General features: G+C 38.4%; 1 protein-coding gene across 1 annotated transcript in view; it reads right to left on the bottom strand.

The window, feature by feature from the left end:
• The window catches only part of DCDC1 (doublecortin domain containing 1), a 469,967-nt gene that overhangs the window by 24,652 nt on the left and 425,000 nt on the right, over positions 1–20,315 (bottom strand). Inside the window, exons 28-34 of the mRNA XM_006060826.3 lie at positions 19,835–19,928; positions 16,278–16,448; positions 8,675–8,860; positions 6,407–6,610; positions 4,913–5,114; positions 1,720–1,872; positions 901–1,002 (exon numbers count right to left, since the gene is read on the bottom strand). Coding sequence (XP_006060888.3) covers positions 901–1,002; positions 1,720–1,872; positions 4,913–5,114; positions 6,407–6,610; positions 8,675–8,860; positions 16,278–16,448; positions 19,835–19,928 — 1,112 coding nt within the window. The remainder of the gene's footprint in view (positions 1–900; positions 1,003–1,719; positions 1,873–4,912; positions 5,115–6,406; positions 6,611–8,674; positions 8,861–16,277; positions 16,449–19,834; positions 19,929–20,315) is intronic.

Here is a 20,315-nt window from a genome sequence, read left to right as displayed (position 1 = left end):
ACTTTAGTTATCATAGACGTGTCCATGGTACCTTCAAATGAAGATATCCAGAAGTTAGAGTAGTAGAGGTTAGCAATAGAAATAGATGCTTCTCAATTCGATGCAATAATTCTTTTGGTAAAAACTGAAAAACAGCCCTTTCAACCCAGAGTGCTGTCTAGGGCACTTAGAACTAATTGTCTCATTTATTGACGTGAGGTTCATATGTTTTTGATGCCAGACAGTACAAATACTCAGGAGCTGAAATCCTGCTATGGCAGTAACAGAGCCTGAAAGAGATTCCTTCTCAGACTAAGTCCATAATGCACTTGCATCCTCAAAGAATCATTCAGTGTCTCAAGTACTGGGAACAATATAAGATTAGAAACTTAAGATTCTGTGACAAAAAGGATGAAAGAAGAAGACTAATAGTGTCAATTTATCACTTTGTCTCTGAATAACATACCTTACACTGCATAACAGGAGAGAGCCCTTCTGAGATAAAGACACTAATCTTGGAAGAACTTAGATTCAGTCCTTATTCAGATTAATTTAACAAAACTTCTTCCCAAGAAATACTCAAGAAATAACGGAAAGCTTTGTTAATGACTAATTCCAAAGTCCACAAAATGTCAGTTCAGGAATTGTTTCAAAATCAATAAGCTGGTTACAGGATCCACACATCCTCCAAATTTTAAAAATGCATCTATATAAATCATGTGATATTCATATTAATATAAAATTTACAAGTATAAAAGTCAGTACTGAGAAGATATATTATTAAGTTTTAGATTCGCTCAAGTGATTTTTGTAATATAAAATATTCAGTTAAACATCTGGTATCTAATGGTAGGAAAAAAAACTACCAGAAAATTGAGACTACACTTAACCGTGGTGATACTTGATTTTGTTCTTACTGACCTTTTAACTGTCTCATTTTGTGTTTCATGACATCTAGATCAGCCAAAATTTTGTCCTTTTTAAGCCAGTTCTGTCTTTCTATTTTTTCTGCTTTCTTCAAAGCTAGAATAATAAAAACACATGATGTTTTATTTTGCATTCTTTTTATCAACTATAATTTATCATGCAAGCCAATAATTTATAAAAAGAAGTTTCTGCTTCAAGAAATAGATTCAATTAGAAATAAGTAATTAAAAGGTAAGGGTCATTAAAAGAAATCTCATTTGAAAGATGACAGGGCTTAAGGCATTTTTTTATGGAATGCAGGGGGGAAAAGAAGAACAGTGCTGTTTTATTATATAGATTTACCATATGCAATAGCCATATTTCATTTTCTACTTCCACAAACTATTTGGAGGTGATGAAAGCCTGGCTTGGAACCATTCATTTTTTAAACATCCACCTACTGCCTAAAGGGTGCAATTCTTAAAAATGAAAATGTGCAGACAGGTCGTCTTCAGTGTGAATTAAACTCATTTGTTATTTTCTAATGTATACCATTATTCTCAGTCTTATAGACCAAGAATCTCTTTATCAACTAAATTAGACATTTTCTATGCAGAATACTCCATTCCAGTAAGAAAAAAATAGGCAATTGTGCAAATATAAGAGTACAGCTATCCTTGTGCACATGTTAATTGATGAACCGCCTGTTCTTTGCATAGATGTGATGTAATTAGGTTGACATTGTACACGTTTAATTCATTTTCTTATGGTGACAAAAAATTTCTCTCTCCCTTCATGCACTTGCTTGAAAGAAAGTAAAAACAAAACACTGACCATTTGGAGACAGAAATGGTTCACCACAAGATACCCAGATGGCAATAGGATTTCTGAGGATGCGGATGAGCAAAGACGTATCTATATCATCCAAACTATCAGAGGTCACAGACTTTGGAGATGATTTGGTTTTCACTTTCATTCTTGAGTTTCCTGGGAAACAAATGACACATTTGCCATTGTTCAATGAATAATGAATAAATTTGCTTGCTGAATCATTTGTTTTTTCAAAATATTTCATTCTTCATTAATGACTTGATTTAAGCAGGTTAACACCAAAACCAGATGCAAATACATAAATTTTGATCAGAAACTTCAATGCAAGTAAATAATTTAAACTAATTTTATTGTAAATACACATCTTAATTCCTTTCTTATCCTGTATCTAGTTATTAAAAAAAATAAGAGATATCTTACCCAAATATCTACTCTGAAATAGGGTAAAGTAAAGAGATAGAAAAAGCAAGGAAAGGGAGAAAGGAGTATAGGAATTGACCAAAGCCAAAGATAAGGGGCTTCAGAGAATTCATCAATTAAATGATTAATAGTACCTATCTCATTCTGCTGTTGGGAAGATTTTAAAAAGGGAAGTGCTTAGAAAATATTAGTCTATTTAATTGTGCAAGCATCCAAAAATTCTAGATAATATTTTTATTATCATCACGATATTAGACATGATACCACATTGTTTTCTTTGCTTGAGATAAAGCACTATTTGGGCTCTGAGCGTCCTTGTGGCTAAAGCAAAGAGGAGAACACCATTTCAAGATATGAATGGCTGACAGAGAGAGATGAATTCCTCAAGATACACTTTTCCAGGTCCTGAGATCTGAGAGAAACACTTCAGGATCTTCATAAAGGGGTTATTTGTCATTCAGCTAATAGTATCCTACTATACAAATTAACACAAGCTGAGAATTTACTATGTACTGGGCATTTCACTAAGACCTCTACCTACATTATCTCATGCAATTCTCAAAATGATACTCTGAAGTAGGTTCATTTCTCTTCTGCACAATAACTGAGACTTCATCACATAGCCAGGTGGGGGCAGAATCAGAATTAGAATCCAGGCCATCTACCTTCAGAGCCAGTGACCTTAACCATCACCTTTATATTAATAGTAAGCCTGATACTGAGTTTTTGATTGATGTCTGTTTCTTTTAACTTCCTCAATGCAAACTGATGGCATAACTCCAAGTTATGATTCAGTAAAGGGGACAGCCAGCTAATCTAATGCACCTGCATGATTCAAGGATACCCTTTGGAATATGAGGGGAAGGGATGGTCATACCCTTTTGGTAGACCTGCTTGAAATCACATTACTTCCAACCAGGTTTTATATAAGAATTTGAAAGAAGAATGTTCGAAATTGTAAATCTTCCAGAACCTGGAGATCAGATGTTCCATGTGCCAAATAAAGGCAGAACTATATGCTTTAGTGATCAGCTAGGCATTAAATGTTCACATAAATATGAATGTGTATTCCTAAGAGTATATATGATTATGAATACATATACATATGAATCTATATCATTTAGATCAATGCTTGGTTGATGCTCTGCCAATTTAATGATGTTAGTTATCATTATTGTGTGTGGGATTAAGTAAGGAAATCCCACTCTCCCGCCTATGTGTCTCTTCTTTATTCTCACACTACTATCACATTCATAGTGCTTCTGACATCAGACATGTGGAATTTTTTTCTCCACACCAGCCACCTGTGAAACACTAGCAGATGTCCTACAATTTAACTCAATTCTGACACTACCTACCTGGAGATAAGGTCAGATCTCACAGGTTAAGGGTGCAGTCTCACAACACTGCTCCCTGCTCACCCATTTCAGACGTCCAGACCTGTGCTTCTGACTGATTGACAGTAAATTGGAAGTTCCTATGACACCCTCCTCGGGTTCAATTAATTTGCTAGAGCAGCTCACAGAATTCAAGAAAACCATTTACTTACTGTTTGCGCATTTATTATAAAAGGATATGATAAAGGGTACAGATAAAACATCCAGATGAAAGAGAGGCATAGGGTGAGGAAGACTCCATGTTCTCTCTGACACTCCGCTCGCCACGCACCTCCATGTGGTCACCAGACCAGAAGCTCTCTGCACCCTGTACTTTGGGGGTTTTCATGGAGACTTCAGAGAGGGACTAGAAGTGGAACTAACGATGAGTCATGTAGGCATGATTCAGCATAACTCCATTTCCTGTCCCTCTCTGAAGAACAGGCAACAGGGTTGACAATTCCAAGTTTCTAAGCACGGCTTGGACTTTCTGGTGACCAGCCCCCATCCAGAGTCCACCAGGACTCATCTCATTAGAACCAAAGACGCTGCTAGCACCCAGGAAACTCCAAAGAAGTTTGGAGCCCTGTGTCAGTAATTAGAACAAAAGCGGACACAAGTGCTCTTTACCACCTAGGAAAATGCACGAATTTGGGGAGTTCAGTGCCAGGAACTGGGGGCAGAGACCAATATTTTTTTCTAATGATTTTATAATGATATTGAAGGCCATGCCTTCAAGTTGTACAGTCTAACGAGACGCACAAAGACGTAAACAGATAAGTATAAGACAATGTTCTAGGAGCTGCACTAGGGGTACATTTGCTGGTGCTTCTGGGAGTTTCTAGGAGCAGGGGAGATGGGCAGAGGCAGGCGAGAGGAGTCAAAGGACAGCAGGCATAGAGAGGACACTTTCTCTTCTAATCATGGGAAGAGATTTGCTCTGATCTAATCCAACTTTCTTAAGTGGTGTCCAGCTGGTTTTGATTCTGAATTTAAGAACTGAACCACTTATGGCAGATTCACGTTGTTGTATGGCAGAAACCAATATGACACTGTAAAGCAATTACCCTCCAATTAAAAATAATTTTTTTAAAAAATTATAAAATTAAAAAAAGAAAAACAGAACCTGCTCATGTTGCACAAAGTAGCCAAACTGTCAGACATATTTTATAAACACCAGGAAATTTGGTTATTGTCTTGGTTCTGAGACCCAATTTGCATTAAAAATTTTTTTTCTTTAGTATTCTGCAAGGTAAAAATGATATGAGAATTTCATAGAAGAGTATCTTCCTGTAATTTTTTTTAATTCTCAAAGGAGTGACTGAATGAAAGAAGTACATATAACTTTCATATGACCAAACATAAGTAGAATCAGCTAAATTCTGTAGCATGTAACCAACCTTTCATACTTTTAACAGGTGTCTCTTCAGTTCCAACAGGGTCTGCCTCTTCCTTTGGTTCCTCAGAATCTCTCTGAATACAAGATTCATCCAGAGCCCATAAAACCAAATTGCGCAAGGAACTTATGGTGGTTCCATCTTTGGTGTATATTTTGGAGGCTGCTCTGGCCAGACCGAGTTGTTCTGTGCATTCTGTAAGCAGCTAAAAACAGAGACTATAAGGAACTGAGAGGAAACAGTGGTAGAACTGGGGATAATCAGGCAGAGTGTGTTATTTTAGAATTCTGAGAAAATTCTTTAATTTGAGAAAATAGAAAGCAATAACTACCAACTTGATCTTTGATTAGAGATGGTTTTTGATATTAGATTGTCCTATGTAATCTCACAAATTAGTCCAGTCCAGCTGTGAAAATTCTTAGCTCCAAAAATTGAACACAGCAGCTGATGTGTGTTAATACATTTTATCATCAGAAATATTTATTTCCTAAGAAATGTTAACCTAGAAATTGACTTTCAACCATGTTGCTTTATAGTGAATAAAATTATTCCAACACTTCAGATGAGCTGCTTTAAAATAAATGAGTCCTTGACTTTCAAACCAAGAACTGACACATTATTACTTCCATTTGGCAGATGGGAAATTGGGCTGAAAGGTTAACATTTTTGCCCAAGACCACAAAAGCCAGGGTCCCAGGGTGGAATTTGGAGCTGGTAACTTTTGTCCTTTGCCTAGGCCATTGACCACCGATATTTTAATTTAAAAAATCTCTTCAGACTCAATCAAAGGGGTGAGTGAATAATTGTGTGTGTGTGTGTCTGTGTGTAAATATTTGCAAAGAAGTCTCTAGGGTAACTCCCCATCATATTTAACGTTGCATATCAAATACATTGATAAAGGTATTGGCCAGAACCTACAGACATAAGACCATTACCAAGCAACTGAAGGACAAAGCTGGGTTCGGACCCCAGGAATGCTCCTTCCTCCCCAGTGGGGAACAGCCTCTAAGACAGAAGCCACATATTCCCTCCTAGCACAACTCCTGCTTCTCCAATCTGAAAATAACCCTGTCACCAAGCAAGTGCTCAGCTTCTCCAGATGATAAATGAGGTGGGATCTCAGAATATTCAGATGACGTACAACTTGAAGTGGGAAAGGGAAGGAAGGAAGAAAAGGCTTTCTGTCTGTCACAAGAGTGAAGAAATTCTGGTAGCTTTGCCTTCCCCTTGCCTTTTTTTTTTTTTACCCTTCTTTGCTCTGGAGCCAATCTGAAAACTGTATTCTGTTTTCGCATTTGTCTAAGTCTATAGCCAAAGAAATACAATCAAAAAGAACATCTTTAAGAAAACAGAGATCTTGATCTCATCAGCTTAAATGGGTAAAACTGGTCTGGGATATTTGTCACTCAATCCCGCTGCTTTTTTTTTCTTGTCAGAAGAATCACCATTATCATTGCCTCTAAGGATGCAAGAAACATTTAAGTGATAGCCACTTACCATGGGGAATGTTCCAGCCACAATTAACTTTCCATTTCGATATCCGTCTCCATTTTTGTATGCAATTATTTTCACTGCCTTCTGGTTTGTAACTGCCATGCCACAATGAGATACAACTTGCGTGCAGGTCTTCATCCGTAAAGATAATAGATGCTCTTCATAATAACTCAAAGTGTTTTCAGCCTCATGAGAAGATAAATCAGTCTGATTTTTTTTAAAGAAAAACAACATAGATTTACTCAAACTTTTTTCCTTTTTAGTTTTATTTTGTTATACTTCAGCCTTTTAATTTAATATGTGTTTGTACACGTATGTGGCATCTAAATTTTGAAATGCTCACTTCATATGCTATAGGTATTAGATGCTGTAGTCAGGACATTAGGTCCAAACTCCTTGGTTCTCCTCCCAGCCCTGTCACTGAGTCTCTAGGTGACTTTGGGACTCTGGCTTGGGTTTCTGGCCTTCTGTTTTCTACTTTGCCTTCCCCTGGACATGAGGTGGAGAAGAAGGATGCCAGGGCCAGAGATGCCAAGATGAGCCAAGGATGCCAGAGAGCCTGGGGTTGAAGCGATGGACAGTAGGACTAAAGGTATTCTCTGAATCTTTAACTTTGGGATGATGTCATCTAGGGTGGCAGATATTGACGTATGGGGAGGGGAATGAGCGTAGCCTTAACCACGTGGCAATGAGGGTGGTGAACACCACACTTCACCTTCCCTATTCATCCTTGGTCAAGAAGCTGGCCTGAGGGAAGAGCTGTGTCTGAGATGGTTAACACTGGGGATTCTTTTCAATCAGCTCACCCCCCCCCCCCCCCCCGCACCTCCTTTACACCACCGCATTATCACCTCAGCAAAGCCAAATGCCTGCAGGCTTTCCCGGAGGACTGACTTCCCCTTCTCCTTCAGAGTTACTGAGGCTTCAGTTGGTGTCTATTATAACTGTGTCAGGTTTAGGGCAGAGAGGACAGCGATCTGGGAACAAGTTGGGCCAGCCTGAAGAGCAGACCAGGAGGAAGGTTCCTACCCATAAAGAATTGCTCCTTTTTATATAGGTGTGTAAGTTTCTCTTTAGTTCTTCTTGCTTCTAAACTTGAAATAAAGGATTTTTTTAAAGGTGTCATTTAAATTTTTTGATATATCATTTTATTTTAATTAACTAAAAAGAAAAAAAAAAAACAAGATTGATGGCATTGAAAGAGAAGAAAGCATACATGGAAAACTGATATGGAGACCAGAATGAAATACACATAAAAAAGCTACGACAGGAATCATTTTGATTAAGGACTGTATAATGTTGTTGTAAACTAGTGAGGTTTTGAAAATACTGTGAAAATACAGATTTTAAACAAGGTTCCAGAATGAAGAAGAAAGAAAAGAACTAGAAAAGAACTCACATTCATAAGTACTTCAGAGGGATAGGTCTTGACAAGGGAAGCTTTTTTTTTTTTTAACTCTTTAAAATAAAAATGTTTATTAATGTCAAATTGTCACTTTCAGTATCATGTTCTAAGGCTTTGCCTTTGAGTTCTTTGTAAAAAATTTTACTTGTTAGTTTACAGTGTGGTGTTACTTTCTGCTGTATAACAAAGTGAATCAGCCATACGTAGACATATATTCCCTCTGTTTTGTAATTCCTTCCTATTTTGGTCACCATAGAGCACTGAGTAGAGTTCCCTGTGCTATACAGTAGGTTTTCACTATTTATCTATTCTATATATAGTAGCGCATATAGATCAATCCCAATCTCCCAACTGAAAGGTGCCACCTTAAATTAAGAAAACAGAAAAGCAGCAGAGACTTTTTTTCTCCATGATGTGATTAGTATCAGACACGAATGCATGAATTCAGGCATCCAACCTGAAGAGCCATTAACAACAACACATCAAATGAGCCCTGAAATGTTCTATAATAGCATAAAAGGAGTTTACCCCATGGATGGAGGCAAAAAGCTGCTCCACTAAGTAAGGATTTGCAGTTACTTTCTCATCTAAAAGCAACACAGAGAGTAGTGCAAGGTGTCAGTGGATGATTAAAGCCTCAGAAGTGCCCAATTAACTTCAGAGTGTGTATCGAACTATTAACAGACAATGTATTTTAAGTTACAACGGGGAAAAGGAAATCAATGCAGGTGGAATGGTAAAGGTGCATCAGTAAAAGATGAATTGGATGAGTGGAGATGAACTTGGGTGCAAGGCAAATAATGAATGCATCAAAGTTTCCAGACTCATGCCACACACGTATTAGCAGAGCTCAGATCATTACACACCATGGCCACATCCATGACCTTGAAAGGCCCACGTGAGAAGGGCTTCTGGGTCTTGGAGGCCGAGGCACAGAGGAATGGGAGCCCTGGAAGCAACTGTTTCAGTCCCTTCTCTGCTCTCACAGATCGTCCACATGCCAAACAGAGCATCGTTTTCTTCTTTCCACTGGGTGAGAGGTAATAGTATCCCTGGAAAAGGATAAAGATGTTTTGATTTGGATGGATCTAAATTATGATAGCATTTTGTAGAATGCTTGTGCCATACAAATAAAGCACTGTTATAATCCCCAAATGCTAATTCGAAATCACAACACGAGCACATTATTTCACTCCCTAGTTATTATATTTTTAAAAACCACATTATTTCCAAACACTGTTGATTGAAAAAGCCCGGAGGCGATGACAGTTCAACATCGATGAGTATAACTTGTATTCAGAATCAGAGTTTCTTGGAGGAATGGCCCATTCCACATTTGGGACAGGATATACAGCAAGTCCTCTACATATGAACCTTCAAGTTGCAAACTTTCACAGGTATGAACATGTCCCTCTATGGCAGCTGTTGTACTGTACTTCTGTACTTTTCAAGGTACTGAACTGTAAGATTAAAAATGTTTCCTTTATTTCTTGTGTTTGTTTTTCATGTATTATTTGTGTAAAAAGTATTATAAATCTGTTACAGTATGATAATATATGGCTGATTGTGTTAGCTGGGTACCTAGGCTAACTTTGTTGGACTTATGAACAAATTGGGCTTATGAACGCGCTCTTGAAACAGAACTCACTCGTATGTAGGGGACTTACTGTATACTAGACAAGCAAGGATTTCTTGTAGTACCCAGAAAAAAAGAAGCCATCTCAAAGTAAAGGTATTATGTCAAAAAAGACACAGGAGCCACCATGATAGACATGCCACTGGCCCAAAGTGGGGCAATTTGGGGGCAAAATAAAATGACAACTGAAAAACTTCAAATATGTTTGAATATGTAAAATCCCATGAGTTCATAATGATGTAAAAAATATAAGTAAAAATAAAAGGCAACAAATAAAAACAAAACCACTACTTATTGGAGTCCATTGGAAGAAAATGCACCAATTCACAACTCTGAAATTGGCCTTTAGAAAGTGCAGAAGATTATTTGCGAAGATGGCCATGATATAACCATCCTATTCTCGTTTGTATGTCCTTTTCAAATGTCATTTTGCTCCTCCTCCAATCAAGAAACAGTTTCTTTCTCCTTCCCTCTTTTCTTTGAATCTCGGCAAGGTCGCATGACTTGCTTTGGCTGATGTTGCATCAGCAAATTTCAAATGTCATTTTGCTCCTCCTCCAATCAAGAAACAGTTTCTTTCTCCTTCCCTCTTTTCTTTGAATCTCGGCAAGGTCGCATGACTTGCTTTGGCTGATGTTGCATCAGCAAATGTGATGCAGGCGGATGCATAAGAAGTGCCTGCACCCTGGAGCTTGTTTTCTTTCGGCTGCACTTGGAAGCCTGAGACCATAACGTGAGCTCACCTGAGCTAGCCTACTTGAGAAGTCTTGAGGAGGGAATTCCCTGGCAGTCCAGTGGTTAGGACACTGCACTCTCACTGCCGAGGGCCCAGGTTTAATTCCTGATTGGGGAACAAAAGAAGCATTGAGGAGAACCAAGGCCCCCCAGCTGACAGCCTGTCAAACACCAGTCATGTAATTTGACCATTTAGACACCCTAGAACTGCCAAACTACTGGTATACAACCAAGTAACTACAGTCAAATTAGTGACTGTGTACAAAGACCAGCAGAACTGCCCAGTTAAACCCAGCCCAAATTGTTGACTCAGGGTATAAAATAGTTAAGCCACTAACATTTTAGGTGATTTGCTATACTATTCTAATAAGTAAGTTATACAGAACAAACATTTATCCTACCATGCTTTACAAACCATAATTCTAGGCAGTCAAATACCTAGCTGAAGAGGCAAAGTTCTTCCTTACATGAAAAATTCAGCTAATATATGTTGGGAAAAGTGATAGAATTAAACAAAATTGACCCTTTTGAAATTTCTAATGAAACTATTGATTTAGGCAATGATCACAGAAAGGCAACACTAAATGAAAAGTCATTGGGAATTGTTCTTTGATGTGAGATTAGGTTGTAATCACCTGAACCCATGGATAACCATTACCATTAAAAATGGAAAATCCACACCATGTGCCTGTATAAGTGATAAATATGAAACACACAGTAAAACCTATGAAGATTCATGGCCAAAAAAGAGCTGAATATAAATATAATTAAACTGCAGTGTTAAATCTCTTTTATAGGAGTTATGGGAGCCAGAGAAACAGGTTAAAGGATGCCACAGGAAATGAATAGACAAATCCAAACAAGAGGAAGTCTTCTATAGGATGGATTCTGCAACTAGTAACACATAGGGATTTTGTTTGAATCCTGACTCCAACTAACCATAAGAAGAATGTTTAGGAGAAACTGGGAAATTTCATTATTAACAGGCCATTAGGAGGTCATTAAAAGCGAAAGTAAAAGTCTCTCAGTCATGTCCAACTCTTTGCAACCCCATGGACTGTAACCTGCCAGGCTCCTCTGTCCATGGAATTCTCCAGGCCAGAATACTGGAGTGGGTAGCCTTTTCCCTCTCCAGTGGATCGTCCCAACCCAGGGATCTAACCCAACTCTCCCACACTGAAGGTGGATTCTTTACCATCTGAGCCACCAAGGAAGCCCTGGAGGCCAAAAAAATTACCGTTAATTTTGTTAGATGTGACAATGGCATAATGATTATAATCGTAAGAAAATGTTCAAATCTTTATAGGTGCAGGATCAAGTATTAGGAGAAATGATATCATGTCTAGGATTTGTAAACATCACAAAACATTGATAATAGTTGAATTTGGATGATAGGTACATGAGAAGTCATTGAATTAGTCTCTCTACTTTGAAATATGTATGAATATTTTAAAGTGCATTCTCCAATTTGCTTTGTTTCTCACAAGGCTAGGACTTCCCTGGTGGCTCAAATTGTAAGGAATCCGCCTGCAGTGCGGGAGACCTGTATTCAATCCCTGGGATGGGAAGATCCCCTGGAGGAGGGCATGGCAACCCACTCCAGTGTTCTTGCCTGGAGAATCCCCATGGACAGAGGAACTGGGCTACAATCCATGGGGTTGCAAAGAGTGGGACATGACTAAGCAACTAAGCACGTCCCAAGGCTAAAAGTTAAGTATAGCCAGAGTTAATAGCATCATTCTCAACTTACAGATGAGAAAACAAAAGCTCAGAGAGGGAAGTTTTTAATTCAAGGATACCCAAGTAGTATGTGGCAGAGCTGAAACATAAAACTGTGACTTCTGATTACAAGTTTTTGGCTTTTTTGCCATTGTCATATTTGTCTACTCTATTTAAATACTGAACATTACTTTAATTCAAAGCCAACATTTAGGTGATACTTTTGAAGATACAGTTCTTAAGTTCCACCATGAATTTCTCTATATGCACATCTGATTTACATTTTCCTAAAATTACTTGGGGGCAGAAAATTAACATATTTCCTCTCAGATGGAATTCAATGAATACTCATACAGAATAATTTGTACAGAAAAACATGAACTTCATGATAAATTGTGTGCCAATGGTATTCCTTATTACACTAAAGAAGCCCATTGAAAGCATCCAGAAAATGTATTTTCAATCATTAAGACATCAATTCCCATGACTGTGGGGGTGCTATTTTTATGTTCCCCAAATTATTTTACTTTGACAATGGTGCACATACACAATGTAAACTGAATTTTTGGTTAATTCATTCAAGCTTAATACAGACTTTAAACTGCTGCTGGAAAGGAAAAATGAAATACGTGGGGGTAGCTCCCAAGCTTAGGCTGTGTCTACAGGATGCAAACGGAGTTTAAAAGTTGAGCAAGTCAACAGCTGGCTCTATACACAGAATACCAAGCAACTGGTGTGCCTGACATTTTTCCTCTATAAAATCTCCTTGATTTATCAAAATGACTAATTCGACCTGTTCCTTTGACCTTAGACAAACATGGTCTATGACATGGGGCTTGTTTGGTCAATAATGACCCTGACTATATATATAATAGCTACTGTGAATAAATGATTCAGTTTCTTTATCAATCTTAATGTAACTAATTTATTGATATTATTGCCAACATCTGCTGGATCATTGAAAAAGCAAGAGAGTTCCAGAAAAACATCTACTTCTGCTTTATTGACTATGCCAAAGCCTTTGACTGTGTGGATCACAATAAACTGTGGAAAATTCTGAAAGAGATGGGAATGCCAGACCACCTGACCTGCCTCTTGAGAAACCTATGTGCAGGTCAGGAAGCAACAGTTAGAACTAGACATGGAACAACAGACTGGTTCCAAATAGGAAAAGGAATATATCAAGGATGTATATTGTCACCCTGCTTATTTAACTTCTATGCAGAGTACATCATGAGAAACGCTGGGCTGGAAGAAGCATAAGCTGGAATAAAGATTGCTGGGAGAAATATCAATAACCTCAGATATGCAGATGACATCACCCTTATGGCAGAAAGTGAAGAGGAACTAAAAAGCCTCTTGATGAAAGTGAAAGAGGAGAGTGAAAAAGTTGGCTTAAAGCTCAACATTCAGAAAACAAAGATCATGGCATCCAGTCCCATCACTTCATGGGAAATAGATGGGGAAACAGTGGAAACAGTGGCTGACTTTTTTTTGGGGTGGGGGCGCTCCAAGATCACTGCAGATGGTGACTGCAGCCATGAAATTAAAAGATGCTTACTCCTTGGAAGGAAAGTTATGACCAACCAAGACAGCATGTTAAAAAGCAGAGACATTACTTTGTCAAGAAAGGTCTGTCTAGTCAAGGCTATAGTTTTTCCTGTGGTCATGTATGGATGTGCGAGTTGGACTGTGAAGAAAGCTGAGCACTGAAGAATTGATGCTTTTGAACTGTGGTGTTGGGGAAGACTCTTGAGAGTCCCTTGGACTGCAAGGAGATCCAACCAGTCCATCCTAAAAGAGATCAGTCCTGGGTGTTCATTGGAAGGACTGATGTTGAAGCTGAAACTCCAATACTTTGGCCACCTGATGCAAAGAGCTGACTCATTTGAAAAGACCCTGATGCTGGGAAGGATTGAGGGCAGGAGGAGAAGGGGACGACAGAGGATGAGATGGATGGATGGCATCACCTACTCAATGGACATGAGTTTGGGTAGACTCTGGCAGTTGGTTATGGACAGGGAGGCCTGGCGTGCTGCAGTTCATGGGGTCACAAAGAGTCGGACACGACTGAGCGACTGAACTAATACTGATTGATATTATTTATATTTATTATTTATGTTATTTATTATTTAAATGATATCATCTATGTAAAAATAAAGTTGCATCAGTATACAATATACAGTAGTTTTCTAGCATATAATAGTTACTTCACTTTAATTTTCTTTTTCTAAACTGGCCAAGCAAACATGGTCTAGAGAGGAAGCTCTTACTCTAAATCTAAACTGGAATTCAAGGGGGAGTCTATGAACTCCCTGAATTCTCATACAAAAAGCATTTGTTTACACATGTGCATTTTGGGGAAAAGAACATTCATAATTTCACAAGACTTTCAATGAGGTCTGTATCTCTGAAAAGGTTAAGAACTAACTACTGATTTGGAGCCTTTGGGCAGAGGGTAGGTTTCCCAGACCTAAGAGAGATAAACATTTTTTTATTTTTTGAGAATTCCAGAATTGATATATTACTGTACTTTTCAAATTAACCATGTTAATTCTATCAGATAGGCTATTACTTAACTAATAGGAAAGTGTTATAATCTTTTAGAAGAAATGTTGAAAATTGGAAGGTTTTATCCTTATCTAACAAATAAGAACTCTATCATAACTATAATATACCTAAAATTAATAATAAAACCATAATACAATCTGATATTCAGGTAGTATTCAAATTTCTACGATTTTCTCACTTTCTTACAATTTATTTGAAACAATCAAAATAAGGTCAATACATTATGATTAGTTAAATACCTAAGTCTCTTTGAACCTTTATGACCCTCATTTCTCTTTTTTATTTTATTGTAATTATTCATTGCATATTTTCTCCAATTAGATTTGGGGGGGCAAGAACAGTTCATAAGTGATACAATGCATTTCTATCAAGGGGCCACTGTTACGACTCTTTTTGTAGTGTTAGTAGATAATGATGGTCACTGCCTAGATCCATTCATGTATTAAAGTTCACAATATGATATTCTGATTTCTTCATACTTTATTCATTTATTATCTGGGATATTCCTATGAAGTGAAGATTCTCCTTGTCAAGTATATTGTTATCCTGAGGTACAGTTCATAAAGAAAGAAAAAAAAATAGCTTGATTCTTCATTTCAAAGTAATGGATTCGTTTCTTGGCATCATCTAATTGTGACCAATTGAGCTGTTGCTGTTGCTGTTGCTTAATATTAGTATGAACATATCTAATGTATGTCAATCCGATGCATTCAGTAGTCATATTGATGCTTACACTGTCTTATCTTTGGAGCCTTTTCAAGTTGACTCAATTTTTTTTTTAACATGACTTCAGCACTCTTTGGATGCATATTAGCTAACAGCTATGAGATCACAGACAAAGGAGAAAAGGTCAGAGGGGGTTAGCTTAGTGGAAACCAGAGACATGCAAAATGGTATGATACATTTAACATCTCTTATTCAGGAGAGCCAAAGAACGATGAGTGAAGAAGCAGTAGACAAGTTTAGAGACTTTTGAGGAGCAGAGGAAAGAGGGTCTTGCAAGGTCTTATAATATATGAGATTTCAATATTCTGTAGGCCAATGGTTATCAAGCAAAGCAAGGTGCTTTGACCCACAAATATCTCAGACATCTATAAAACATGGTACAAGCAATTCCTTAATAATAAAAATTAAAGTACCAAACTTTAGAAATTATTTAAACTTAGAGTACACCATGCTTAGCCCTACGCTTGGTATAATGTAATATAAAAAAGTCACTTACAATCATTGGCATTTTTAAAACTTTTTATTTTGTATTGGAGTATAGCCAATTAGCAATGTTAATCTCTTAGCCAACAGCAAAGAGACTCAGCCATACACACGCATGTATCCTTTCTCTCCCAAACTCTCCAGGCTGCCACATAACATGAGCAGAGCTCCCTGTGCTACACAGTAGGCCCTTGCTGGTTATCCATCTTAAATACAGCACTGTGGACCTGTCACCCCAAACTCCCTAACTCTCCCCTTTCCCCACTCTTGGCATTTTAACATGCTCTCTGGAGTGGAGTGGTACTGAGTGTGGCAAGCACCCCCGTGGAGTGAAGGGGGAGTGGGTATCCTCCTTCACGCACGTTCTAGTGATGATGAACCGAAGACAATGATGGTGAAGGGAGTCAGTGAAACAGTGTAAGTCGAGGGTAACATCAACATTCCTTCCTTCTTTCTTGACCAGAATCAGAGTCTGACTTCATTCACAAGTCAGTGTTTAATTTGTGTGAACTCAAGGTTTTCTGGGGAAAGAAGTTTCTTGCTTTATTAAACTAACCCATCCCTCCCTCGTCTTTTTTGTAGGAGGATGAACCACTTACTGGTTGATCAATGTTTTCTTCTCTAATCACAGAAGATGTACAAACACCAGCATAGTTTGCAGCTGTGATCTCTTTATCCAGTGAAGTGCTATGAAAGGCCATAAAAGCTTTCGTACTTTTCATGTAATTCCACTTTTGATTAGAAGCCCCATTGTTATGTGGTTTGTATTTCTGAAAAAAAGGGAGAGAGAAAAATATGGAGTCAAATAGAAGAATTGATGATTTGTGTACAGCAATCCTAGTCTTCATTGCATAAATTCAGAAAATACAGATAATTACTCAAAACTCTACTATGTAGTGATAACTACTCTTGATATTGGATGATTATATTTCATATATACTTGCACTCTGATTTATTAAAAAAAAATGGAATCAGAAAATACACAAAATTTGATAACTGCAGTAGTTTTTGGGGTTTTTTTAAAGTTTATATACTATTTGATCTTAGGGTATTTTACTTTACCAGTATTCAGCAGTTAAACATGTAGATTGTTTCTCAAATTTTCTTTACTATAAGCAAAAGAGCAACCGACATTCGTAAAATAAATCTTTGTGTAAATCCATAACATTTTGAGAACAAACTCTTGAAGTAGAATTGCTAATAAAGGAACAGGATCATTCAAAATTCATGATGCATAATATAAAAGCTTTATCGTATCAAAAGTTTTTCTAGAAAGATTATTCTAGTTTACACTTCAATCAGTATTATATGAAAATGGTCTCTTGACACTCTTGCCAAAGCATTGAAAATTTAATAAATGAAAAATAGTACCTCGTTTATATTTTAATTTACATTCACTGGCTACCAAGAAGGTTTTTTAAAAAATATGAGTACACCATATTTTCAGGTGGCTCAGCGGGTAAAGAACCCACCTAAAATGTGGGAGAGGCATGAGACAAGGGTTCAGTCCTTGAGTCAGGAAGATCCCCTGGAGAAGGGACTAGAAGCCCACTACAGTATTCTTGCCTGGAGAATCCCACTGACAGAGAAGCCTGGTGGGCTACAGTCCACAGGGTCGCAATGAGTAGGACATGACTGATGCGACTGAGCATGCACACACACTCTATTTTATGTATTAGAAACAGCGTATTTATCCTAATTATAAAACTTGGTTTGAGCATAAGTTAAAAAATGAGTAGTTTCAATTTTAGGGAATTTAAACCAGTAGATTAGTTCTAACCAAACATATCATGACACTTCAAGGAACTTTATAATGAATAATACTTACTTTACCAAAGAGAGATTGATAGTGAAGAGGAAAATAAATGAGTCTTAAGAATTGATTTAATAGGTCAGACAACAGAGCATCCCTCAGAGGTATGCAAAACAAAGACTATATTTCAAGGAACAGGGAGAGGGTTTACTAACATTAACATAACAGGCCTCATTTTTATTATTTTACATGAACATTGATATATTCTTACAAACTGCTTCAAGAAATAAAAATGAAACAGCAAGTAAAGAAAAAACTCTTGAAAGGTAATACAAATTACCTTGAGATCAAACTCATTTCTTATAAAAATGGGAACCTTAGGGGAAAACTTCCATATCTATAATTTTATGAAACTGATTAAGGTACTGAATTGCATCTGCATGAGGTTTACCTCACTGTCGTTCATGCCAAAGAGGCACCTATCAGGGCAAAATGCGATGTTATATATACAGTATCTCACAGAATAAAATTTTAGACCCCCATAGACTGTAACCCACCAGGCTCCTCTGCCCATGTTATTTTCCAGGCAAGAATACTGGAGTGGGTTGCCATTTCCTCCTCTAGGGGATCTTCCTGACCCAGGGATCGAACTCATGTCTCTTGCATCTCCTGCATTCGCAGGCAGATTCTTTACCATTTTCAGGCAGATTCCTGAAGCCCTGTCATCGATAGAGGATTTAATTAACCTTTTGTATTTGTTCAGATTTTTTACCACTTGAGCTACAGGGAAGTCATTATTAACAATGTGAAAGTGAAAGTCGCTCAGTCGTGTCCGACTCTTTGCAACCCCATGAACTATACAGTCCATGGAATTCTCCAGGCCAGAATACTGGAGTGGGTAGACGATCCCCTTCTCCAGAGGATCTTCCCAATCCAGAGACCAAATCTGCCTGCGATGCAGACCAGGGTTCAATCCCTGGGTTGGGAAGATCCTCTGGAGAAGGGAATGGCAATCCACTTCAGTATTCTTGCCTGGAGGATTTCATGGACAGAGAAGCCTGGCAGGCTGTCGTTTGTGGGGTCACAAAGAGTCAGACATGACTGAATGACTAACACACACACATTTGTTCAGATTGCTGTATCTCAATTTTGGATTCAGGACCTGCAAAACAAGTTGCCTCATTGCTATTAGAAAATGGCATAAAACAAATCCTATTTGGAGACAATATATTCTGTTCAACAAAAACATGGCAAATACTGTGGAGGACACAGAAAGTAAATGCAGAGAAGGGACACTCCTAAACTTTCTCTCCTCCTGTGCATCAGTCATCTGTGATTCTTTGCAACCCCATGGACTGTAGCCCACCAGGCTCCTCTGCCCATGGAACAATCCAGGCAAGAATACTGGAGTGGGTTGCCATTTCCTCCTCCAGGAGATATTCCTGACCCAAGGATTGAACCTGCCTCTCCTGTGTCTTCTACACTGGCAGGCACATTCTTTATCATTCACACCACCTGGGAAGCCCGCCTACCAAGGAAAAATTACATACCCATCTAGGAGTGTCTTTGGTAAGTAAGGATGACAGACAAACATGGGAAAAAATCAACTCCATAGGTCTTTACCCAGAATTCAAAGAAAGCCAGCCTTCTCTGGACTCCAAAAATTGCTTGGCTGCTCTAAATATTTGCAAAATGTTGAAAGTGTATTTCAAATGGGTCTCTTAGTAGAATGAACGTTGATGAGCTCACATCCTCCAGGAAGACTTCTCTGACCATGGTCTTTACTGCCAGTTGCCGGGTGAGAGGGAACTGGCTTATGTTTCCAAATCACTGAACTTAAAACATGTGCATCAAACAGGCTTCCCAGGTAGCACAGTGGTAAAGAATCCACTTGCCAGTGCAGGGTCACAAGAAACGCAGGTTCGATCCCTAGGTGGGGAAGATCCCGTGGAGTAGGAGATGGCAACCCACTCCAGTATTCTTTCCTGGAAAATTCCATGGACAGAGGAGCCCGGCAGGCTACAATCTATGGAGTCACAAAAAGTTGGACACGACTGAACACACACACACAACAGCCATTTGCCTGACTACACCCACTTCTGAGACACTATGAATGCTTTGGGGATAATTTCTCATGCTTGCCATTGGATTTGATTTGAGTAACGCGCATAGCTCCTGACATGCAGCAAGCCCACAGTCACCATCTGTTGGATTAAACTAAATTAAGGGCTACATGAACATGTTCAATTTGAAATCTAGGCAGATTATTGTAAATATTTTAACAATGGCATTCACGATAGGTTTCTATGACCTATCTTTCTCCCAACAAGGAAGCACGGAGCTTTCCTTAAATTTAACTAAATAAAGGGTTGTAATTACTTTCTGAGCCTCTGCATATCTTACCTGAGCAATAACCGGGTAGCCACAGACTTCATCTCTAGCCTTGGTCATAGATACCGCCAGAACGAGATCTGGGTTACTCACCAGGTGAAAAGTCCTTGGGAAAACAGGATTAGGCACATTACAAAGTCACATTACCAATTTAGAGCGCCCCCTGTGCTATTTATCTGTGCATTGCTTCTTAGCTCCATAGATTCTCTGTGATAATGGATGTGAAATCTTCTAGGCATTTCTCCCCACCATGAGCATGAAATTAAGTTTTCCTGGTGGAGAGTGCTGGAAGAATATGGAAGGAGAAAGGGGCTCTCTTGTTCTTTCTGGCTGCTGCCTGGGGTCAGTGTTTGGGAGTGGGGATATCCAGGGATGCTCTGCCAAACCAGGTGCCCGGATGACATGGTCCCTTTAACCCTCACAGCCCTGGCCTGGTGATCATCCGCTTGTGGCCCTCTCGACATGGACACCACGAGCTCCAGGCCTTCTGCAG

The sequence above is a fragment of the Bubalus bubalis genome, chromosome 16 (genome assembly GCF_019923935.1).
Source record: "Bubalus bubalis isolate 160015118507 breed Murrah chromosome 16, NDDB_SH_1, whole genome shotgun sequence".
NCBI lineage: Eukaryota > Metazoa > Chordata > Mammalia > Artiodactyla > Bovidae > Bubalus > Bubalus bubalis.
Note: the sequence above shows the minus strand (reverse complement) of the source record. Positions and strands in the feature narration are given on the sequence as shown.